General features: G+C 53.6%; 1 protein-coding gene across 1 annotated transcript in view; it reads left to right on the top strand.

Annotated features, from left to right (window-relative positions):
- The first annotated feature begins 2,375 nt into the window (after positions 1 to 2,375).
- Togaram2 (TOG array regulator of axonemal microtubules 2) overlaps positions 2,376 to 16,666 on the top strand; it is a 50,002-nt gene continuing 35,711 nt past the window's right edge. Inside the window, exons 1-9 of the mRNA XM_023711107.1 lie at positions 2,376 to 2,424; positions 2,992 to 3,105; positions 4,549 to 4,836; positions 5,427 to 5,638; positions 6,334 to 6,524; positions 10,613 to 10,659; positions 12,616 to 12,785; positions 15,150 to 15,300; positions 15,539 to 15,703. Of these exons, the coding sequence (XP_023566875.1) occupies positions 2,376 to 2,424; positions 2,992 to 3,105; positions 4,549 to 4,836; positions 5,427 to 5,638; positions 6,334 to 6,524; positions 10,613 to 10,659; positions 12,616 to 12,785; positions 15,150 to 15,300; positions 15,539 to 15,703 (1,387 nt within the window). The remainder of the gene's footprint in view (positions 2,425 to 2,991; positions 3,106 to 4,548; positions 4,837 to 5,426; positions 5,639 to 6,333; positions 6,525 to 10,612; positions 10,660 to 12,615; positions 12,786 to 15,149; positions 15,301 to 15,538; positions 15,704 to 16,666) is intronic.

Raw genomic sequence — 16,666 nt, 5'->3', positions numbered from 1 at the left:
GTCTTCCACCACCTTGTTTGAGAGCAGCACTGGGGCTCAAAAACACATTCATAGGTGCTTTTGCTACCAGGTGGCTGAAACTTTTTTATCCCAGTAAGCACCAGACAGCAGGTTGCCTGAGGACACTTCTATTACAGAACCCAAATGGCTCGAGCTGCTAAGTGGGGAGACTGGAACAAGACTGGGCCAGGCCTGGGCTGTGCTGAGCACAACCTGTTTGGCCAGTGGGTTGCTAGGCACTGCTCTGTCTTCTGGGGCCAGCTGGTGGCTGAGCCAAGGCTGGCTGTTAGGCAAAGACAAGTTTCTCAGTTCCCAAGTTGGAATCTATTGCTCAACAAGTATCTCACCCAGGTGGTACCTCAAGGCAGCTGCTCTTTGTGTAGAAATTAGATGTGGCCTGTCTTTACTCTAATTTTGCCAGTAATCAGCCTTGGCTGTCCACCTCTCCACTCTTTCACCTGTATTTCAGGAAAGAATTTGTAAAATTGTGTGAAATGACAATGACCTGTGTGACAGGAAAATGGAGTCATATGAAGGGCAAGAGCATGGCTGACCCAAAGGCATGAAGGAGTCTGAGAAGAGGCCTGAGGTGGTCAGGTCTGGGTAGCAGGACCGCATGTGGTTGAGAAGGCCAAAAGTGTTACTTGTTCAACAAGATAAAAGTGAGAGACGAGAACATGAAGATTGAGACAGACATAACCCAAAAGAAACCAGGAGAACCCATGTGTTAGCTTTGGTTTCTATGACAAAAGACCTGAGAAGACAACTTATAGGAAGAAAATGTGTTTTGGCTCATGAATTCAGCTGGTTTCAGCCAGCTCCATGTTTTTCTACCTGAGGTGAGGTAGGACATTGTGGTGGGAGGGTGTGTAGGAGAGGGCTGCTTCTGGCAGCCAGAAAGGGAGGAATGGGCTGGGCATGAGACACAGGCTTCAAAGCACTCCCTTTCCTCAGTGACTCGCTTCTTTCTGGGCCCTGCTCCTGAGGGCCACTGAGCTCTAAACTCTGCAGTGCCCTCCTGATCCAATTACCTCTCTAGGTCTCACCTCTAGGCACTGGGGACAAAACCCTCAGTTCATGATTCTTTGGGGGATACTTCATATTTAAACAATTACAGTCAGTTTTCCGGGGAGACCCCACCACTCAAGTGATGAGCACAGAAGCTCAATCTTCACCATGGGCTTTCAGAGCTGCAGGTAGAGTAAAGGGCCCTTGAAGAAAAGAGGAACTGATAAAAAAGTACAGAGTCTCATCTCCCCTGAGACCCCTAAAGCATCCACCTCAAGTGACAAGGCGTGGCAGGCTGGCTGGGTTTCACTGACATTTGATTATGAAAGGTCAATTGATTTCGGAACATGGAGGCTTGTGGTGTCTGAGAGACTCCAGATGTCAAGAAAGATGTTCATGTACCCTTGGGCCCCATGGCAGATTCCTCACTGCAGCACTAAGTTAGCTCCTGTGGGCTTTCGGGGTGGTGGTTTAAAGTGTTTGTTGCTCCTTTGTACCCCAGGTCCCTGGATGTCACAGGTTAGAACCCTCTGGACCTCCGAGGCCTGTGCTCAGGGCCAAGGCATCGCTGCTGTCTCCAGGCAGCCTCGTGGGCACCTTCTCTCTCCAGGGTATGGGTACCCGTGATGATGTACCCCCAGGTAACAGCACTAGGGGACCTGCCTCCTAGCATTTTACAGAGTGGGGCCTCCTGAGGATTCTCTTCCTGGGGATGTGGCCGGGGGCTATCTTTTTGTCATGCCCAGCTCTTGCTGTGTGCATAGTGGGCCTCCTGCTTAGTGGGTGGTCTGGGTGGCTTCCTGGAACACCTGGCTCAAACGTCTCAGGAACTCACCCCAGCTTTGCCTTGTCTTTGAGGCATGGTGGGCTGGCTCCTCCAGGCTGAGGCTGCCCTGTGGCTGGGCAGGGGGTGTGGGCTGGGCCTGTTTCCTTAGCTGCCTGTGTAGAGGAGTAAGAATTAAATGCAGGGTTGGGGATCCAGTCCTGGTTGTACCTTTGGGGAACCAGCTATGAGTCTCAATTTCCCCTGAAACTGAGGGGACTGGCTCTGCCCCAGGTAGGCTAGATGCCTGTGAGGCCAGAGTTGCTTAACCTTGAAGGACTGGGGAGAGGGACCAGATGACTTTTGCCAAGAAGATAAGGAACCAGAATGGCCAGAGCAGGGCGGCTTGTGGACAGGGCCACATGTTCAGACAGACTGCCTGGCCCTGATGCATTTCTATGAAAACATCAGACCACACCAGACCTCCTCAGCCTTACACTGTAGTGGAGAAGTGAGAGAGGCTGAGGGTGCAGGAACAAGTCTAGATGTAGAAAGAGGATGCTGTTGTTTGAACTCAGAGCAGCCTGGGGAGCTCAGGGGCAAAATGGAAGATCTCTGGGATGTGCTGATGGGGAACTTGGGAAGGTGGCCGGGTAATGGGATGTCTGCAGCCACTGGTGTTCAGGCTTCCGGTCAGGGTGCTGCCTGGAGCAGGTGGCCTAGGGAGCGCAGAGAGTGTGGGATGCATGGTGACAGAGGCCAAGGCGGTGCACAGTGGGGGTTGGTGCCGCTGGGGGAGGGCCGTGGGGACCTGTGCTGAGGAGGACAAAGGCCTAGCCAGAGTTTAGAGCAAGGCTTTTTTTTTTGTGGAACTGGGGATTGAACTCAAGCCTTTGTGCTTGCTGGGGAAGTGCTTATTCTACTGAGCTATCTCCTCGGCCCCTGGAGCAAGACTTTGGACAAAGTTTGGAGGTAGAAAGGGGGCAGAGAGGGAGCAAGCAGGAGGAGTGGGCAAGGGAGGGAGAGCTCGGCCAAGAGGCTGGCCAGAGGGCACTGCCTGGTCTGTCCCCACCCGTGGTGAGGCTCTGGGAGGGTGCGGGGCTGTCACATGCCCTTGGTGCTTCGGGCAGAGACTCTGGAACTGGTGATGGTGCTCTTGGTTTGTGCCCATTCCAGACCTTAGCAGACTCTAAAACATGGCTTTCCTCTTTTGTCCTCAGCCAAAGTTCTGGCTCCAGTGGCCATGTACTGTGGGAGCATCCCTAGGACTAGTGTGGAGCCCCGTGTGCCCCTGCCTGGAAGCATCAGCCCTACTCTGCCAGCTTACAGCCCAGGTGAGATGGGTGGTCCTGGCCTGTGGCTCGGCCACACTACGTGGCCTCTATGGACTTTGGATATGGTTGGAAGGCTCCTCCTGGCAGCTGCCCAGTCAGGGCCACTGACCCCAGGACAGAGCTTGGACTCAGCCTGGCAGGGGAAATGAAGGTGTTGGGATGGATGCCCAGGGTTTTGTCAAGCTATGGTGGGTGATTTTTGTTTGTTTTGTTTTAAAATGGTGTCTCACTGCATTCCCTAGGATGACCTGGAACTCCTGGGCTCAAGGGTCCTCCTACCTAGCCTCTTGAGGGCTGGGACTATAAATGGGTATATTTTTACTATGGTCCCTCCTGCAAATGCCCCTTGGCTATTCCATAGGTTCTTTCAACTCTACCTCAGGGCATAAGAGTGCCCAGGCAGAGACACCAGGAATGGGGCGCTGGCTCTTCTGGGAAGCTGGGGGAGGCCCACAAGCTACAAGAAGACAGGGCCTTGCTTTGTGGGGTCTGTGTTTCAGGGCCTGGAGGGCATCAGGCCTGGGTGGCAGGAGATGGGCACTGCTAGCGTGCCAGCCCTGCTGCGATGCCTCTCTCCGCTCTGCCCTAGCCTCCTGCCACCTTCTGCTCCAGATTCCAGCTTCAAGCTGCCTTTTCAGCAGAGTTCCGTCTCTTACCTGGATAGGGAATTTGAAGGTTCTGGTTCCATGCCCTCTTTTGGGCCGGCTCTACAGGCCTGTGGCTGGCCCGCAGCTTTGCCTGCTTGTGTTGTGTAGCAGCTGCTGTATGGTGTCCGCAGCTCAGGCACTGGGCCTCCAGGAGCCTCCAGGAGGCTGAGTGTGGCTGTGACCTCCCCTGTCTCCGCCTTCCCCTGCTTCTCTGGGTTCTGTGGCTCCTCCAAGGTTGCACCAGTTTACCATGGTCTTCCTGACAGCATGAGGAGCATGTGGCTCTTATCACTGGTGGTGCATCAGTTTGCCTCACGTGAACCTCTTACTCCTCAGATAGATAGAAGTCCATCAGTGACAAAGCCCCGCTTCTGCATCTCCACTGGTGGTGCCTGGCACCTCAGGGCTACTTGAATGAGTAGTTGGGTGGACTCTGATCCACCTCTGGGCATGAGCCTTGTTGCTGGTCACCTAACTGCTCAGCCTGGGGCTGGCATCCATCAGTGCTTGAGGGACCTGAATGAGTTTCCTGGAGACAGGGCACTTGGTCTTGGACAGATGGGCTTCCCTTCTAAGGACTTGTGGCCTTTATCTGTGCTGTGATAACACCCTTTTCTATTCCCTGAGTGCCTGGTGACAAGGCCCTTGCTCAGGCTAGGTGCTTCACAGATGCTGCTGAATGTATAAGTTGCCCTTGGGAGGGACTGGAACGCAGAGTGACTGTGCCAGTGAGTTTGCCAGTACCTGTGCTACCCCAGGCTACATGTCAAGCTGCTCGTGTCTCTGTGCCCCTCAGGCTCCGTCCAGCCTGTGCCAAATGTCCTGCTGAGCAACGAGGAGCCATCACAGCTCTTGCGTGGATGTGGGGACCCAGGCAGCACCACCCTGGATGGCCCTTTGAAGGGCTGGCAGACCAGGAATGGCCACCCCAGGGATCTTAGAGCTCTGTCTTTGGGGCCTCAGCCCCAGGTGTCTGTCACCTTGCTGGAGTCAGAGGCCAACAGTGTGGCCAGAGACACCACCCAAATCAAGGACAAACTCAAGAAAAGGAGGCTCTCAGAGGGCATGGCCGCGTCTTTGCATGGTGAGCCCTGGTCTGTGGCACCTGTCAGCCACTCACCCCAAGGTCAAGTGTCCCAGTGACTCCCTGGGACTGGTTATGGTGCAGGATGGGGCAGGGGCAGTGACAATGTCCACTACAAACCCTTGAGGGCTGCCAGCGTGGTGGTCTGTCTTTCAGGCTGTGGCAGAAGTGTCAAGACAGCTGTACTTCATTAACTTCAAATAAAGGAGGAACAGAAGGAATTGACTATTCTTGTCCCATGCCAGGCGCTGGCTTGGCATTTTATAAGTGGTGTCCTTGAGGCTTTGTGAATGGCCCATTTCACAGAGGAGCATGTGGTGCCAGAGAGGCAGTTCATCGCCCAAGATCATATAGCTTCTTACTAGGGCCAGAACTTGCTGTCCTTAGTCCCGAACTGTGGCCTGGTTTTGTTTTTTTTCCCACCTGCTGCCTTGGAATTGTAAATGGGTGGCTCTGACTGGGGAGGTCTGCTGGTGGGCATGGGGCTCTTCCCTCATGGTCGTCCAGTCTGCTCCAGAGCCTCAGGCTCGGGCATAGCTGCCACTCCATTCTCTTGGGGCTAACTCATTCCACGTCTCCACCCCTTGCAGCCTCTCTGGATCCTGGGGGAGGCACCAAAGGAGTCCCCCTGCGGAGCACTGTGCCCCGCACCACCTCCCAGAGGCTGCTGAGGCTTCCCAGGCCAATGCCTCCCATCCAGAGCATCCCTACCACCCCCGAGGCCAGTGGAGCCAAGGAGAAGGGCCCAGACCTTCCTGGGAGCAGGAAGGGTGCCCAGGAAGCCAGCACTGGTGCTCAGGGGGTAAGCAGCTTCCACAGTCTTACCTGAAGATATCCTTTGTTTTTCTATCCAGACCCCAGCTCCTGTGCCCTGAGTGTCCCTAAAGGTATCCCAGATGCTATCCTCAAGGGTGGCAGGGGCACTGGACGAGACCTCAGTCCCCTCACCCCCAGAACCCAAACCTTCATAGCTGACCTGGAAGCTCTAGAGGAGTAGAGGCCACATGACCCCTGTCCTAGAGTCGGCAGTGCCCAGGCCTTCCTTGGTCTTAATATGCTGAAGTTCTTCCTCCTTGTCTGCCTTCTCCTTTTACTTCAGGGTGCACAGCAGGGGGAAGAAAGCTGGGCTAAGGTTTGAATTTGGGTTCTGCCCTCCCTGGCTGTGTGGGCTGCCCTTCCTTTGGCTGCCATTTGCCTACTTATTGAAGTGGAGGTCCTTCCAGCTCTGACATTCTAGGTTATTTCTGAAATGAGAACTACAAGAAAAAAACACCAAATAGTAATAACAACGACAGGAAAGCTCAACAACAGCTGAAACAAGCATCTCAGCTGGGGTGGTACAGAAACAGTAGCCTTTCTGGGGTCCTGTGTAGCTGAAAAGGGAAATCAGAAGGCACCTCCCAGCCCTTGGCCCTGGCCCTGGGTCCCAGCCCACGTGACTGACGCCTTGGAGCTGAGTGTCTGGTGGGAGGCTTCCATGGACCCGTCTACTCCCAGGTACAGATTTCTCCACAGTACCTGCACTGCAATGATGAGAAGATGCAGAAGTCGCTGGGAGGCATCGTGATCCCCCCCATCTCCAAGGCAAGGGCGTCCGTGGGGACCTCTTCCAGCAGGCCTGGCTCCCTTCCCAGCCCCTTGGTTCCAGGCCATGACGTCCTCATGGGAACAAGGCCCCCTCACACACGGTAAGAGCCCCAAGCCGAGCCTAGCAGTGTTCTCTCCCCCACCCCAAGACCCACTGGGGCTATGCATGGCCAAACTTCCATGCTGGGCACAGCTCTGGAGGGCAGCATGTGGGGTGCAGCAGGGGGAGGCTGCAGCACTGCAGCCAGCATCTCTGGCCATGAGCTCCAGCAGGCTGGGTGTGAGGATGTAACAGTGGCTCGGGCCTCTCTTTTCTCCATTTTCTTTTTTTCTCCATTTTATTTGTGACTGTGGTTGTCATAATGATGAATAAAATATGCATTATTTTAGAATATAATTGAACTCATGGTAGCTCTTTGTTATCAGGTATTTTCTTAATTATCAGGTAATAAAAGTCTAACTCTTATTGTGTTGGTGCAGAGTAGTCCATAAGCCTTTGAACTTAAAAGATGTCTTCAGATGCCCAAAAAGCAGGGATGCAATAGAGTAAGGGACCTCTGTGCTGTGACAGTCCTGGGTTTGTGGCTCATCAGCAGGATAGACAGCATGCCCTACATCCCTGTGGTCAAGCTAAACAGATGCTAGAGCAAGTGTGTGTGTGTGTGTGTTTGTGTGTGTGTGTGTGTGTGTGTTTGTGGGTCTATGTGTGTCCGTGTTTGCATGTGTACGTGTTCAGGTGCAGCTAGAAAGGCCTGTGGGTGTGTCTGTATCTGTGTGCATGTTGTTGGTGTCTCTGATGCCAGTGCCCTTGTGTGTGACTATGTGCTCATGGCTGATGGGCCTAGCTGGTGCAGTTGACCAAGCTCCATCTCTGCAGCCTGCTGTTCTGAATTCTCCCCTCTCTCTGCGCGCTCTCACTCTGTCAGCTCCCGTGCTGCCTTCTCTTCTGTCTGCACCCACGTTCCCACATCTCTGCAGCCCTGGTGGGGTGTGGCTACTGTCCATGTACCTTCAAACTGTTGTCTGCCCCACTGACCTCCCCTCCAGCACTGTGGCCTCCTGTTCCCCCTGCATGCTATTACTAGGGGCTGCAGTGACTCTGCTCTCCCCTCTCATCTTATTACCCCTGACGTTCTTTTGCATTGCTTGGCTCTCTGGCCACCTTAAGCTTTGTCCTGTGGGCTCTTGACCTTCCAGGGGTTCTCCTGCACATCCTCCCTCCCCCATCTTTAAGCCTGGCTATTCCTGCACTTTGTTCCTGGGGCTGCCTTGCTTTCTCTGGGGGCCTCATCTGTGCATGTGGCCTCCAGAGTCACATGAGTCTGGGTGTCTTTGCATCTCTCGCCCTAGCCCTGTCCTCTTCCTAGGGGTCCCTCCTGCAGCTGGGTATTTCACGGTCCTCCTGACTGTTACACATGAGTGTGAGAGGGAGGCAGGGAGGATGTGCCAGTGTTATGACAAGAGGCGCCTTGAATCACCCCCTCCCGGGAACTTCTTATTCCATCAAGCTGCAGGTGTGTGCCTTGGTCTTCCCTTAGCAGCAGCGGCTGGGGCTTTTCCTCCTGGTGCTGCCTGCTGCTGATTGCCACATCACCCCAGTCTTTCCTACAACACAGGAGCTCTCACCTCGGTCTGGTCCCTGTCTTCTCATCTTACTCACTGGCTCCCCGCAGCCACTCCTAGTCTGCCCTCTGTATCCTTTGGTCCCCATTCTCTTCCATCTTTATCCCCTTCCCCTGTCTTTGGGACCCCCCTGCCCTTTGCTTCTCCTGTGCAGGCTTTACGTTGATTCTTGTTGTTCTGAACCTCAGCTTTCCCTCCTGGGCCACACTGTAGGAAGTTTTGCCCCTCTGTGCTTGTGCTGCCTGTGGGATGGGAAGCCTGTGGCCCTGACAGTGCTGTCCCTTGCCCAATTTTCTGCTGCCCAACACCACTTTTCTTTCTCCACCATTTCTACCTCTACTGTCCATCTCCTTTTGATTATTTTATTTAAATAACACATTTTGGCTATGTAAATATATTTTTTCATATTTTCATATTTTATTTTATTTCATGTAGACCTCATCTGTTCCTTAACTTAGAACACTGCGAGGCTTCCTGTGGCTTCCTAGCAGGGCTTAATTGCTGATTTTTATTTTGTGTTTTGAGATAGAGTCTCCCTATGTAGTTCACACTGGTCTTGAACTCAGTGATCTTCCTGTCTCAGCCTCTGGAGTGCTGGGATTATAGGCATGTGCCACCATGCCCCGCTCTCTGGCATGGATTAGTTACATAATAAATACCTTCCCCACACTGTTGGGCTGGGACTGGGATTTCTTGTCAGAGGCTCTGTGAGTCTCTCCAGCAAATGGATGGGAAGGAGACTGCACTGCCATTTCACTCCTTTACCCATCCACCCCTCTCCTATATGGGTGTTAATGACCTACTTAGAAACATAGGCCAGTAGGACAGAGCATGTACACTCCAGAGAGCCACTGGCTGAGCGCAGTCCAGAGAGGTGGGAGGTAAGTGGCCTCTCAGGTCAGGAAGCCTAGCAGGAAAGGATTCTGAGTCGTGCCAGAAAGATGTCTTAGGTGGAATTTGGAAGGCCGAGGGAGAGTTTGACAGATGGAGGAGAAAGAGACCCAAGGTGGAGTGACTGTGGAAGCTGCAGGGCATTGCCAGGTGTGTGCACCTGCCCTTGTGAGACAGGTCAGGCGCGCAGGAGGAAGGGCCCCATGAGTTCAGTGGGGGGCTGAGGTGTGTGGAGGGAGTACCAGCTCTGATTTCAAAAGGTGGTTTCACAGCCAGAGTGGTGTGGCAGTATGTGTGGAGGTGAAGGCCATGGCGGGAACTGAGGGGGGTGAAGCTGTAGGCACCTGAGTGGGGTGGAGGCAGAGGCTGGGGCCTGTGATAGCCGGTCAGGCGCAGACTGGGGGTGGCTCAGAGGGGGCAGCTAAGCCCTGTGTTGGATGGGTGCTGGGACCCTACACAGAGATGGAGAGGGGAGCAGGCTGGAGCTGGGACCGTGGGGAGGTGGTTTTTGGGTGGAATCAGCTTATGGTCCCCTGGGATACGCCCCATGGTGGTGTGTGACTAGGATTGGAGGGGAAGTGAAGATGGCATGGCGGAAAGGAAGAGCAAGGGCCGGTGAGATAGCTCAGTGCACTAAATCCCTGCCTAGGCAAGAGCAGGGACTGTGGTTCAATCCCTAGCACCAGAAGCCCTACCAGTCTGGCCCCCAGGGGTGCTGAGCCAGCTACCCAGAAGGGGTGTGGTGGCACAGGCCTCTAATCTCGGCACTGGCAAGCTGAAAACAGGAGGATTAGGAGTCCAAACTGCGTAGTGAGACCCTGTACCAAATACATAAAAATAAAAATATAAAAAATAATAAATAATAAGAAGGAGCAGCTAGGACACTGTTGAGGCACACCATAGGTGGTGTCTATCTTGGCTTTGGGGTTTCCTGCTGTGGGTATCTAGGATGGAGGAGGTGAAAGAAACAGTGTTGGTTCTCTGAGACCCTGGTTCCACCAGGTCTCCTGCCTGCCCTGGCCTGGGTTGTCTGCTGTGAAGCCAAGATGCCGTATCCTGTCCCCTGGCGGCAGCTTATTACCCCACCAGCCCAGCAGGCCCTGGTGGCTGCGGCACAGCTGGCTTCCCCGGGAGTCTAACCTCCACGAGAGCAAGAATTGTGTTCTGTCAGATGGATGCTGTACTGCCAGGGTCTGGGTAGTAGCATTCAGCAATTATCTGGCACATAGTAGGTCTTCAGTAAATACCTGTTGAACAAGTAGGGCTGCTTTCTTTAAAAAATGTCCATCAAAACGAGTGTCAGAGATGTTTCCACCTTCCCTTCCTGTGGCTGATCAAGTTTGAATTCCTAGTATAGAAAAAAAGATGATTTCCAGTCAAAGCAAAAGGACTCACACCCTTCAGATTTTCCCAAAGCATGGCAGAAGTGGGGAGAAATATTTGGGGATCACTGAGCTCCCCTAGATAGGGGCATTTATAGAACTTGAGTGCTGAGCTGGGGGACAACTTACCCTCCTCACCGCAGCTGTTGTGGCTCTGTGGCCCAGGATGCCACCACAGGGGTGGGGGGCAGTCGCTTTGTGAGTGCCGCTGCTTCGAGCCACCCTGGGGGCCCTCCCCGCAGCACCTGTACTTGGTGCCTCTCACTCTACTCCTTTTCCTCCATTCTCTTAAGACTGGTTCAGGAGAATGGGCCTCAAGAGAAGACCCCTAGATCCTCAGGTACGTATTCTCTGCAAGCAGGCCCCACGCTTATTTCTGGCTCTTCTGTTCCTGGGTCGGGCTTCACAGATGGGAAGCTGCAGCCACCTGTGGCCCCCATGGGAGGGTGGCAAGAAAGGAACAGTGGTGGTGGCACCAGCTCTGCCAGGTGTGTTGGCCCACTCTGGTTCACATAGCGTGTGGAGGCCCAGACAGGAGGGACTGTGCTGCCTCTGATGGACAGGTGAAGGTCAGGCTGAGGCCCTGGTAGGGGCCACGACCCCTGCTCCCTGTGGGGCTCACCCTGGGGTCTGTGCATTGTACATATCCTTTTTTTTTTTTTTTGGCAGAACTGGGGATTGAACTCAGGCCCTTGTGCTTGCCAGGGAAGCGCTTATTCCACTGAGCCATCTCCCCAGCCTGGGGCTGTGCATTGTAATGTGGTGCTGTGCCCTTTGCTCTGTTTTGAGGACTGGACAGACTGAGAAATTGAACCATATCCCACAAACCCAACCCTTCCTCTGTGGGTCCGTGCAGGTCTCAGTCAGGGGAACAGGGCCAACTCCAGGATGAAAGTGAGAAGGGCAGAGTAGGAGGCTTTCGGAGGCAAGGCAGAGGAGGGAGGGCACAGGGATCTGTTTTGGAGACCAAGGACCCCGTGCTGTGGGGAGGGACAGGAAGCTGCGCCATGGCTATGGGGTGGGAAGTGAGGCCCAGGCCTCTGGAGCACCCTGAGCGGTGGGTGTCAGCGGCAGCTGCTGACCAGGGTGAGGTGCTGGCCTCCTGGCAGCTCCTCGCTAACTGGCTTAGTGGTACGTCACTGCCCAGCAGGCGGCAGGCTGTTCCCCAGGAAGCCCTGGCTCAGGATGCTGTACAGCAGCCCTGGCACCAACTTCTCGTGGCAGCTGCTTCTCTCTGACCTCTGGCTGGCTGTGGCGGGGTGACCCCAGGAGACACGAGAGCTCCGCTTGTGACTGCTGATATGGGGGCCTGGGCCAGGAGACCCCATCACGGGTGACTTTGGAAGCCTGCTCAAACAGACTGTCCTGGGTGTCTCTTAGGGGTATAGGCGAGAATGTGGGCTGTAAGATAGCAAAGTCCTTAGAGGACTCTCTTTGATCCTCCAGCCTGTCACCTGAGGTGATATCATATGATATGTGTCATACGCTAAGCACACAGCTAGCTGGAGTGAGGGGACCCTAAGCCTCGAGGCGTTCCTGCAGACTTTGTCCTATTCAGCTGTCCCCTGGCTACCAGTGCCCTCTGCCCTGCCTTTTACTTCTGAGTCCCCTGACCCCCATCCTTCTCCCTGTCCTCGGCAGAGGGATCCTGTGCAGAAGGCGGAGGGCCAGGTAAGCAGAACCCTGCGCAGAAGCCCTCTGGCACCCTCTGCAGTCGGGGGCAGCCCCATATGGGTGCAGGTTTTCCCAAGGGCAGTGAGCTTCACATCTGGTGACCAGGAGGAAATCAAGAAACCAGTTCCTGTTCTATCTCCGTAATAATAAATACACTTTAACTCCATGGAATAGGTGTGGTGACAAAAAGGTGCTATGGATCTGATGGTTTTGGAGGTGAACTTATATTTTTTCAGTTACAAGGGCACCTGAAGGTGGTTGGGTCTCAGCTTTCCCATCTGTGAGATGAGAGGGTTGGAACAGCATTAATTAGTTCTCTGGCCCCTTCCAGCTCTGCTCCATGGGTATAAAATGGTTATGGGCTTGTATTTGCTTCTTTTCCTGACCCTGTTTCCTGCCCACTGTCTATCTTAGAATTAGGTGTAAAGTACTTGTAGGATGAGTGAACCAGTAAAGAATAAATGAATGAATGGAGGACAGACATGACCCAGCATTCTTTGCGAAGGTCTAATCTTTTCCATTAAGAAGTGTTGGCAGGAGCATGCAGGGTAGAGGACTTGGGCAGTAAAGTCACACCAGCCACAGGCTGTCCTCAGCTCCATCTCTGCTCTTGACTCCTCAGAGCCCAAACCTTTGGCCCAACCCATCCAAGACAGGTCAGCCCCTGCGGCCTCCAAGAAGTCCCTGGCTGTCTCCCATTCTGCTCCTGTGCTGACGACCTTCTCCTTAGGCTATGCCAAAGAAGCCCACCCCTTGCTGAAAGCAGAAGACCAGAAGGAAACCAGCACCCAGGTATCTGAGCAGTGAGTGGAGGAGGAAGTCAGGTGGAAGTGGACTAGTTGATTTCAAGCAAGTGTGGAGCCAGCAGATGGGAAAGAGAGCAGAGCCCAGGGAGCCAGGGCTGGGACCTGTGCCGGGTCTGGTGGAGGGCTGGACAGAGGAAGAGAAAGAAGGCCAGGGCAGTGGGGGCAGAGACTGGGAGATGGAGAGAGTGCTGAGGGCAGCTGAGGGGCAGAGGTGGGAAGGAGGAAGGACAGAAGGAGGTCACATGTGGGCTGGAGGAAGCAAGATGTAAGGGAGGGCACACAGGACTTAGGTGAACCAAGCTGAGTAATTGGAGCTGACCCCGAATATAACCACAAAGAGGCAGCTGACTCAGGCTTACTGCTGGAGGCTGTGCTGGACAGGCTGACAAATTCCTTGTACTTATAAGGTGATCTTGGGTGTGGCTTCTCTTTCCTGCTTGGGTTGAGTTTAGTAAAATGTGAAATCGGGGCTTATTGTTTGGCACAGAGATATAGCACGACCCATGAGCGTCGTGCTACGGGCAGGCGAGGCCACAGAAGGCCAACATCCCAATAATTCCATGCAGCAAAATGTTTCATCCGCTGCCTCACTTCAGCAGCTGCCTCTTGGTCACTCTACCCACTGTGCCACAGCACATCACTTCCCTCCATCACACCCCAATTCTACAGGCTCCCCCCTGGCCCCTACCATCTCCTGGCATTCTGACTCAGTCTACCTGATGCCCCAACCCCAGCATCTGAGCACTTTCTTGCACCAACGACTTTCTCCTTGAAATCGGATTATGCCTCACATATGGCTTCTTTCATTTTAAGCATGGGGACGAAGCCCAACCAAATCTATTATATGCATATCTCTTCCCATCTCTCCTGAGCCGCTGCCTGTTGGGTGAGTCTTGCCTGTCCCACCAAAACTGCCCATACCAAGCTCTCTGATGCCCTTTACCTTCCACAGTATAGCTGCGTTGCAGTTCGACCTTGACCAAGAGGCAGCTTCCAACTCAGCTTGGGATCTTCCTCTCTTGAATTCTCCATGCAGGGACGGCAGTTCTCTGTCTCTATCAAAGGCAGCTTCTTGCCTGTCTTTCTTGCTGGCTTCTCTTCCGACCTCAGAGTCCAAGTCCCTAGGGGCTTAGTCCTCTGGCCCTGGTCCATTCTGTCCCTCCAGAGGGCCTGCTCTAGCCCATGACACCTAGCACTATGCTGAGGATTCCTAAACTCCCTTGCCAACTCCCATGCTCTTCTAGCCTGCAGACTCACTGAGTTCCACTCAACATCTCCACTGAGCTATCTCATGATATTTCAAGCCCACCTTGCCTAAAATTGAACTCTTGAGTCCTCCCTGCCCGTGAACACCAGGGAAAGGCAGCTGCTGCCTTCTAGTCACAGAGGCCCCAATCCCACCCAGGCTGACCCCTTTCTCTGTCCCCCACACCTCATGTGTCAGTAAAGATGGGAAACACATTGCCGGCTCCACCATCCCCACCTCGCTGTCCTGTTCCGGGGCCTGCACCTCTTGCACAAGTGCTCAGTTGTCTCCTAACTGCTGTCCCTGCTCTGCCTGCCCACCAGCCAGCCTGATCCCTGGGAAACAGAAACCAGAGGCTCTGCGTCTGTCGAAGATGGCACTGCTGTGGGAGGCACAGGAACTCTCGGTCCTGTTTCTATAGGTTCTAGGAGTCTCAAAGCATTTTAAATAAAAAGCTATGAAAAATGCCCCTCAGCCCCCAAGAGGAAGCAAGTCCCTTTATCCCTATGCTGTTTCTCTCCTGGCAAGAATCCCAGTCCAAAGTCTCTGCTCAAGACCTTAAATGGCTTCCTCTGACCTTTCAAGGAATAGCCCAGGGCCTTGCTGTGGACTACAAAGCCCAGTGTGGAAGGGGTCCCATCACCTCCCAGCCTTGTCTCCTACCCCTGCTCTGACTCAGTGCTCTGGTCAGTGACCTGCCCATGCAGGCATGCTCTGGCCTCAGGGCCTTTGCATTTGCTATGCTAAGAGGCCTTCTTTTCTGGAAACTGCATGTCTTGCGTTCTCCCTTCTGTTATGTTTCCAGTTAAATTTCGCCTCTGCAGGGATTCTCTTTGGGCTTGCTCTACCACACTGTCACATCTATCTCTTTATTTTTGTCTTAGCACAGAGAGTGACATTCGCCTGCTTACTGTCTCTCTCCCCATCTTATGCAACTCTCACTCTCAGTGGGGCCAGGGTTTTACTATTATTATTCTTTATTTCCTTCTAGAACAGTGAAAAGCTCAGGGAGGCACTCACATTTCTGACAACTGAATGAATGAAGGGGTGGGAAGTGCTGTTGGGTTCCCCAGGCTAATGAAGCTTGCTTTGACCCTGTGCCAGTACCAAGTCACCATCTCCAGGTCTGCCCAGGAGAAGATGCGGCTGAAGCAGATGAAGGAGATGGAGTTGTTCCGGAGGGTGAAGGACTCAGAGAGGGAGTGGGAGCTCGCTCCCCAGGGTCTGGCCTCGAGGAGCACCTTAGTGAAGGAAGGTACTGGGTGTGTGGGGCAGAGCCCTTCAGGCTGGAGAAGCTTCCTGGCCAACCCCTGGGTCCTCAGTCTGCCAAAGGAGGTGCCTGCCTGCAGCTTCCCACCCTCCCCACCTTGAGACTGGCCAGGGAGCCAAGTGCACTGCCTCCTAGTCTGCTGATGGGCCCATTTCCACAGGGGGTATTGCAGTCAAGACCAGGCAGGACAGGCCCAGTCCTAGAACTTTCTCTGTCTCCACAGGTCTCCTTCCCCTGCGGGGCAGTGGTACGCTCTCTGTGCCCACTGGGTTGAACAGCCCACGCAGAAACAATGGAGGCATCCTCCTGAGGAAGCGGGCCAACCGGTCTTCCCTACCCAGCATCCCTGTCAGCAAACAGGAGCCCCGCTTTTCCCGCCATGCATCAGGTGGGCTTAGACCCTGCCTGTGATGCCTTGGAATGCTCCAGGAATATAGGGGACCTCAGTTGCTTTTCTTAGCCCATTGCCCATGTTAGGCTAGGGGGAAACCTGGCCTTTCCAGGGAGACAAAGAGTCTGGGACCTATAATGATCTGTGGGCCAGGCTGCAGACCTGTGATACCACATCTGGGATAGTGGATAGCTAGGCAGGTGTGCCTGCCAGTGTGGCTTGTCCTAGAGGAATCACAAGGGTACCAGGACCAAAGACTCTGGCAAACAGCATCCTAGGAAGTAATTGTGAACACCAAGGGAAGAAAGAGATAGTCCTGGGGAGCCCTGGATTCCCACGTATTGCTCCAAGCTGTCAGGGCTGCACAGCAATGGGTATGGACTGGGGTGAGAGAAGCCACAGTCCATACCTGAGAAAGGCGCCACAGGACCAGCCACCTTTGGGGCTCTGTCCTCAGTCTACCAGGGAACTCCAATTTGGCTTCATTTTTTTTTTTTTTGTAAACGTGAGCTTTCATTTGGAAAGACTTTGTTTCTAGAACACATTTGCTGGGCTGGTGAAATGGCTCAGTGGTCTAAAGCACCTACTTAGAACAAGCTTAGCAATGCACATGGACCGCGGTTCAATCCCCCAGCACCACATGCCAGCCAGCCCCACCCCCAGGCAGGCTGAGCTGGACACACACACACACACACACACACACACACACAATAAATAAATAAAATAAATAAATAAATTTTAGAACACATTTGCTTATGACCAATTTGGTCCAGAGTTTCCTGCAGTGTAGCACCTGGCAGACAATGGTGCTAGACTGAAGTGTAATGTGGATGCCATAGACAGTATTGACTTGTTGCCTTTTTCAATTCTATCTTTTTTATTGTATTTTTTTGTCTTAATCTTTTTATTAACTTTATTGAGAAAAAAATAGCAATGAGACAGTTTCAAAACAGGTTAGTA

Source organism: Octodon degus, unplaced genomic scaffold (assembly GCF_000260255.1).
Source record: "Octodon degus isolate 3935 unplaced genomic scaffold, OctDeg1.0 scaffold00019, whole genome shotgun sequence".
Taxonomy (NCBI): domain Eukaryota; kingdom Metazoa; phylum Chordata; class Mammalia; order Rodentia; family Octodontidae; genus Octodon; species Octodon degus.
The sequence above is the reverse complement of the archived record's forward strand: the minus strand, read 5'-3'. Positions and strand labels throughout refer to the sequence as shown.